General features: G+C 42.1%; 1 protein-coding gene across 1 annotated transcript; it reads left to right on the top strand.

Annotated features, from left to right (window-relative positions):
* Nucleotides 1-737: 737 nt before the first annotated feature.
* Nucleotides 738-6769, top strand: LOC109768624 (uncharacterized). The gene is made up of 11 exons (XM_020327374.4): nucleotides 738-1039; nucleotides 2067-2227; nucleotides 2375-2547; nucleotides 3242-3600; nucleotides 3671-3749; nucleotides 3862-4202; nucleotides 4293-4703; nucleotides 4783-4881; nucleotides 5011-5172; nucleotides 5251-5339; nucleotides 6305-6769. The coding sequence occupies exons 2-11, from the start codon at nucleotides 2115-2117 to the stop codon at nucleotides 6489-6491; spliced, it is 2013 nt and encodes a 670-aa protein (XP_020182963.1). The 5' UTR covers nucleotides 738-1039; nucleotides 2067-2114; the 3' UTR covers nucleotides 6492-6769.
* Nucleotides 6770-7027: the final 258 nt, after the last annotated feature.

Genomic DNA, 7027 nt, shown 5'->3' with positions numbered 1-7027 from the left:
GAGGCCTCATGCCGGCCTACTTAGACTCTACGTTACTACGTATGGCGAGGCACCCTTGGGTCATAACACCATCAACATGCGCCTGAATGATTCGTCGAAATCTGGTCCGCGGCCTAGTAGGAGCGCATATTCCTTTAGTCATTTTATTTCTTGATTTCTTGACTTGAAAGTTTACAAGTTAAAAACCTAGTCAATTTAGATCATGATCACAACATGAGACTGTTCGTTTCTCCTATTTACACGACTTATCAACCAACACCAAAGATACACCAAATCGAGTTAGGGTTTCTCCTTGCACCGTCATCGTAGTCTACTCCACCCCGAACGCCGGTGTGCACCGGCGAGCAGGACACCAGGTCTGCGAAACCTACCACCTTCTAGTCCTTCACAGGAAAAGTACGATTTAGGTTTCCGAGAAGCAGTACACGTGACTACTCAGGTTCGTACCACGGGTCATCTTCCTTTCAAGTCAGGCAGAGCTGCATCCTGCTGTCTCCGTCGCCGTCTGTTTCGACCGGTCTTCGCCAACATTGTTGTAACGACATCGCATGTGCAGCAGAGAGAATTACTTCATCTATCTGTTTTCTTTATGAGAATGTTTTGTGTAAAATTCATCAAACTTTTGCTTTTCAAAATTTTGTCATGTCATAGGAAAGCTTCAGCTAGTGCCAGTAATAAAACAAAAAAGCTGAGGTACCTCGCTGGAAATGTCCAAACAGAATCACCGAGAAACCGCCGTTTCTTTGGCCACATCAAACTGCTATAAATTCCTTCGAAGGAAAAAAACCTAGAAATTTCGCCGAGAGAGTGGAAGCCCCGGTGGCGCTCTTCCGTTCCCCCCTTCCTCATTCGGCTTCTCTGCTCGAAAACGCGAGCGCCAAAACTCCCCCGCGCCGCCAAACCGGCGGTTGGGGTTCCGGCCTCCGCTTCCCCCGCCGCCCCGCGCCCGCGCCGCCCCACGGTAGCCCCCCCGTCGCCGCGCAGATCCCCGAGGACCCCCAGCCTCGCCGCCGACCGTGCCGTATCGGCGGACTCCCTGGTGAGGCCCCGGAGTGCTTGCCCTCGTCGTTTTATGACGCCGGTCGACGCAGGACCGTCGGTTCGGGCTGATCTCTCCGTGTTTTTGATGGGTTAGTGGGTTCCGTTTGCGCGAGGATGATTTCTAGGTGGTGGCCGGTGGGATGTGGCATGCCCGGTCTTTGACGGCCTAGGGTTTGGGGGCGGCCCTTCGGGGTATCCTGTGATGGTGTGGGGGGTAAGAGCGAGTTTTGGTGGGTACGGAATGGTGGTTTCGCTAGGCGGTCGGGGTGGGGATGCTTGGTCGCCCCATTAATCGCCCCATTAATTGGCGATCTGTTGGTGGGTGATTGGTGTTGATTTTTTCATGGTGTTTCTTGGTTCTTGGATTCTGGGAATCGGAGTGGCATTTTCATGCCATTTGTTGAAAGCGGCATGACACATTCCGTAAATCTGAAGTGCATTTTGTTGATATAAAAAATGGTACCAGAACTTCTTGGTTGTTGGATTTCAAGTGTCGCGCTTGGGTGATGTTATAGATCTACGGCTGAGGTGAATGAATATGAGTTGGTTACTGTATTTTCTAGTGAGGATTATCGTGTACTGCACATAATGTATTTTGAATCTTTGTACAGAAAGATTAACACAAGGACATTGTGTACGGCTGCATTGAGCAGATATGAGCTCATCACTGTATTTTAGTGAAGATTAGCTTGTACATAATGTATTTTTAATCTTTACATATGAGATTAGCTTGTACATAATGTATTCTGAATCTTTATGTAGAAGATTAACACACGACATTGTGTGATTAGTGTAAAAGTTACAGGCTGGAGTTGAAGTGATGTTATTCTTCCGTTTGTTGTTCCATGACTTTCATGCATTTTTTTTACAAAAGTTACTGTACCCATGAACTCATGCTAATATCAATTAACACCACTGTCCATTACCTGCTCCTTGTCTTGTGCTTTATATATGCGGTGCATGGCCCTTGATGGCTTAGAGTTTGTCCTGAAGGAGAATGGAGTAACTGTTGTTAAATTTTGCAGGTGTTGAACGAGCTGTTCCTTTTGTAGAGGTTGTATTACAAGGACCAAATGCCTCTCTTCAAGAGGACACCTTTCTTCTTACTGGACCCACCAAAGGACTTGGATCCCAAGGAGAAGGTGTTCCAAGTTCGATTTACTAAGGAGATATTTCGAGATTACCAGTATCCTCTTACATATAACTGTTCACAATTAATTGATCTGTACCTGATATAAATCATAATTTCCAAACAAAATATGACATTTTGCAGCTTTTATGTTTGCAATAGACTATGTTGCAGCAACAGTGTGCATCCTTGACTATTGATTAGGGAGTACCTGAATAGGTTGAACCTTTACCGTAAAAGAGTTTGGACATGTAAGGTGTCTGGAAAATCTAATTTAACCTATGAGGAAGCTTTGGTCTCAGAGCAGCGCGCTGCAGAGAAGGCTCAACAGTTGCCAAGAGAGCTTATGTCTCCTGTTCTCCAGATGATCCAATACAGTAGGGCCAAGCTTTTCCTGATTATGACATTATCGGCACTTGTCATGATTATAATGTTTCAGTCTCGCTATAATCCTTATTTCTTTATGATGCACATTGTTGGCCTTTGAAAAAGAAACGGTATAGCATTTTGTTATGTGTATATCTAGACTAAGTTACATTGAGGTAATTTTTTTTTAAAGGCCATTGAGCTAATGCTGTTTGTTTGACATTGATTATCTGTTGCATCATTGCATGTTTAGAATTTTATGCTGGTAAGGAGTTTCGCATGTTTGAGATTTTCCGTTTATATTCACTGACAAGTCCCACTTGTTTTCATCAGTTTTCTTTTGGATTGTTCAGACATTCTTTCTGGATAAAATTGATGATATGTTCTCCTCCATTGATTCATCACATTTGATTTGCCATTTTATGTGTGCACTGTAATAAATTTCCAATTCAGGGCTGGCAATCTATCCATGCGACCGACAGTCTGGCATATAGGTTTACTGCACATTTAGTTAGCTGTGTCATCTGTATACTGTTAATAATCTGCAGTGAGGCTATTTTTCATGCTGTCGCAAACTATCGTTTATGTCTATGATATTTTCATACGCTACATGATATTCTATTTAGTGAAGAACGCGGAATATTTCTAGGTGAGAATATTTGTGTTATATTTTTAAGGCCGGATTTTTCACTGCATTTGCTTCAGGTACACTTAACTTAACTGACCTTGTCAACAAGATATATGGCAGTCTGCAAGAGAATCTGTTTGAAGGATTAGAATTACATGCTAAAAGAGATGGTTCGGAGTCTGCTTGCAAGATTCTGAAGGTTGTAGGTTCAGGTAAAACCACAAGCTATGAGGTGGGCTGGATTGGTCAAGACAATGCAATTACCAGCACTTCAGTTCTCAGAGCCGACGATCTAATTCGCAAGAAAGCACCTTGTGGTCGTAATATGCTCAAGATTTTTATCAGGGAATCAACATCACAAAACTCTCCATGGATCGTACATATGGATCTTGCAAAGAAATATGGCATACCCACTGAGCCTCCAAAAGACATGATTGTAACCATCTTTTCTTGTTTCCTTTATTCTCTCTCCTATTATTATGATCCTAATACATCATGGCTTACAGAATGGTGAAGGATTGTCCAAAGCAAGGAAAAGACTAGCGAATGGGACTGCAGAAGATGCCAGCAAAAGGTCAAAGAAAGGTGAATTAAGCAGATATTCATGTCATCTCTTTCACTTCATATTTTACCATAGGTTTCATTTTACTACAGGTTTGACTGGCTTCTTATTGTTCACTTTCCATGTGACTTTCAGATGAGGAGCAAGTAGTACCAGTTAAATACCCAATCGATGATCTTTTAGTAAAGCCGGTGGCAGATGACCCTCTTTTGTCAAAGAGATGCCCACCATCCACAGATTTCAAAGTCCCTATAAGTTCTGTGGGAGATCTCCTGATGGTCTGGGATTTCTGCATGTCTTTTGGGAGGCTTTTATGCTTGTCGCCGTTTTCCTTGTCAGATCTGGAGAATGCAATTTGCCACAAAGAAACCAATCTTGTTCTTCTTGTGGAAATACACACTGCACTTCTCAATTTGCTTATTAATGATGAAGGTGAATATTATGAGTTTATCCAGAACAAGAACAGAAAATCAAAGGTGATTTCTTCTTATTATTATTCAAAATTTAAGTCTGGGCGAACTTGTACCATATTCTGTTCCCTGAAACATGAATCATATCGTATGTAGGTATCTCTAGTCACCTGGAAGGAGTATCTATGTGATTTCATGGAAATGACAAGTATCTCCAGTAACATATCAACAGTACGGAGGGGTCACTATGGTCTTGTTCCCACTAGCCTGAAACTTGAAATCCTACGGGAATTGGTAGATGAAGCCATTGCAACTATTGCTGTAAAAGAGAAATTAGATGAACGCATTGATCAGCAACAAGCACTTGCAGCAGAAAAAAGAGAGATTGCTAGAAAGAGTAAGGAAGAGCAGAAGTTGATCATGGAAGTGGCAACAGAAAAGGAAATGAATCAGACAAATGCTGTACAGGATGGCAACGAGAATGTTAATAGCCAGCTTGTGGCAAAAGAAGGGAAGGAGAGGAAAAACGCTCCCACCAGCAAAATGGGAGATGCGAAATTGCATCTGGTGAGAACCTGTATCAGTATATCTTTTAAGTTTAATCCATGTAACAGAAAAGGAAATGAATCAGACAAATGCTGTACAGGACGGCAACGAGAATGTTAATAGCCAGCTTGTGGCAAAAGAAGCGAAGGAGAGGAAAAATGCTCCCGCCAGCAAAATGGGAGATGTGAAATTGCATCTGGTGAGAACCTACCTGTATCAGTATATCTTTTAAGTTTAATCCATGTAAACCCACACATGTTAATTCTTACATATGTACATGCATATCTCTGCTGAAACTGTTCATGAAAGTGCTTCTCTCTGCTTATAGGGGAGGCATCTGGAGAAAGAACTACTGGACCAATCAGTACGAACTAGTCCTCTTGGAAAAGACAGATACTATAACAGGTATTGGTTTTTTAGGCGTGAAGGAAGACTTTTTGTTGAAAGTGCAGATTCCAAAGAGTGGGGGTACTATAGCACCAAGGAAGAGGTGATTGTTTGCTACTGTATAAATTTCTTTGCTTCCTTTTCTATGTACAACAATCTATGTTAACTCTGCAATTAACAGCTTGATGCGCTCATTGGGTCTTTAAACATTAAAGGCATAAGGGAGAGAGCACTCAAACAACAGCTTGACAAGTTCTACAACAAGATAAGGTATGGAACTGGAAGTCTTCTATTATTATATTCTTTAATTTATCTCGTATACTATTGGACTGTTTTTGTGGTGTGGTGATTGCCGTTCTGTTGATTCTTAGAATAGAGATGTACTCCCTCCGTCCGGAAGTAATTGTCGCTCAAACGGATGTATCTAGACGTATTTCAGTGCTAGATACATCCGTTTGAGCGACAGTTATGTCCGGACGGAGGGAGTAGTTGACACTAGGAAGTGCAGATCATCACATTTTATATCCAATATCTTGAATCTATCCTAGTTTCTGTTCTGTGCATTTTATGATCTTGTCCTCTGTCAACCTTGCTTTAATGAACATTGCACTTCATAGCATTAGATTGGTCTATTTAGACCAATGTGAATGATAGTGCTTTTATTGTTTAGCGCAATTTTATTCCTTTGCGATGATATTTGGCTGTATTATAGAAGGGGGTGTCATAAACCACTAATTTTGTATTCTGGATCTGGAAGAACTTGGCACCAGATTTTGTGATATCGCTGAAAACTGGTCAGGCCATGCTGACCTATTTTTCGTGAAAGGGCTGGTTCAGGGCCTAAATGATGCCCTTTGATTCCTTTGGTTAAATAGATATCTCATTACATACTTCCTCCGTCTGGAATTAGCTGTCGCCCAAATGGATGTATCTACACTAATTCCGGGTGGAGTAGAAATTATCCAAAGTTTCCAATGCCAAACCATGGAAATCTCAAAAAGAAAAATTATTGCCCAGCGTTCTTCACTGAAAATGAAATGTTTTTTTTCTGTCCATGCAAAACTGTTTTCCAGACCGCAACTCATTGTTGTTTATTTCACTTGCGCATGTTTTTCTGTCAATATGAATAAGTATTCTTTTGCGTTGCCCTTGAACCTACTGTTGAGGACAAGAGCTGGCTTTATGTTCGCAGAAGCAAAACTAATAAGTAGCTTTTCCTTTGTTTGTGAATATAGTAATGCTGTGGAGAAGAGATTGAAGGAGGTGACACATCAGTTGTTAGTTGAAGAGGCTGTATTGCGGCGTTCTTCTCGTGTACATGCTCATCCAAAGGACAGCCCTTCTACGTCATTCCTCGAGTATGTCAACACATGGAAGCCTATTCAAAAGAGAAACAGATCGAAAGAAGATCGAGCTACTTAGTTGATAGATGGATAGGCTACTTTTTGTACGGCCTATTTGTTGTCTCAACTCTGGACCGTAGTAGGGGCTCATTTCTTGCGCCAAATTTTCGGAAACTAAGGCAGTCGAACTGGAGCTGCATGTGATTTGACCCCGGGTAGAGTCGATGTTTTCTTTGTTTCTGTAGTTGGTACTGAAGTGGCGATGCTGAAAACCAATCTTTAGCTAGGAATCTGTTCTATGTTGTGGATTTGACAGGTTCCACGCCCTTTCACAAGTGCAATTATTTTCTAGGAGTATGCCTTTGGTTTTCCATGGCTGACTTTGTTGGATGTGTGCTGGATCCTAGCTACGCTGGGTGTATCTCCAACTTGGAGGGACTGGGAGGAGTGTACGTAGACGGCCATGCTCAGAACGTGAGAGGCAGGGCGGCGCTAGTACATGCCACGGTCATGTTGGTTGTTCGATGGAGTTTTTTTTTGAAAGATCCAGCGTGATACTGGCTTCATTGATTTAGCAGAAGAGAGCGACAAATGAGGTTGATCAAGTGATCAGGT

This window comes from Aegilops tauschii, chromosome 2 (assembly GCF_002575655.3).
Source record: "Aegilops tauschii subsp. strangulata cultivar AL8/78 chromosome 2, Aet v6.0, whole genome shotgun sequence".
NCBI classification, from domain to species: domain Eukaryota; kingdom Viridiplantae; phylum Streptophyta; class Magnoliopsida; order Poales; family Poaceae; genus Aegilops; species Aegilops tauschii.
The sequence above is the reverse complement of the archived record's forward strand: the minus strand, read 5'-3'. Positions and strand labels throughout refer to the sequence as shown.

Excerpts from the sequence above, each read along its gene's own strand:
- LOC109768624 (XM_020327374.4), top strand. The coding sequence starts at position 2,115 with ATGCCTCTCTTCAAGAGGACACCTTTCTTCTTACTGGACCCACCAAAG. Across the intron at positions 2,228-2,374 it reads GAGATATTTCGAGATTACCA|GGAGTACCTGAATAGGTTGA; the intron begins GTATCCTCTTAC and ends ACTATTGATTAG. Across the intron at positions 3,601-3,670 it reads AGCCTCCAAAAGACATGATT|AATGGTGAAGGATTGTCCAA; the intron begins GTAACCATCTTT and ends CATGGCTTACAG.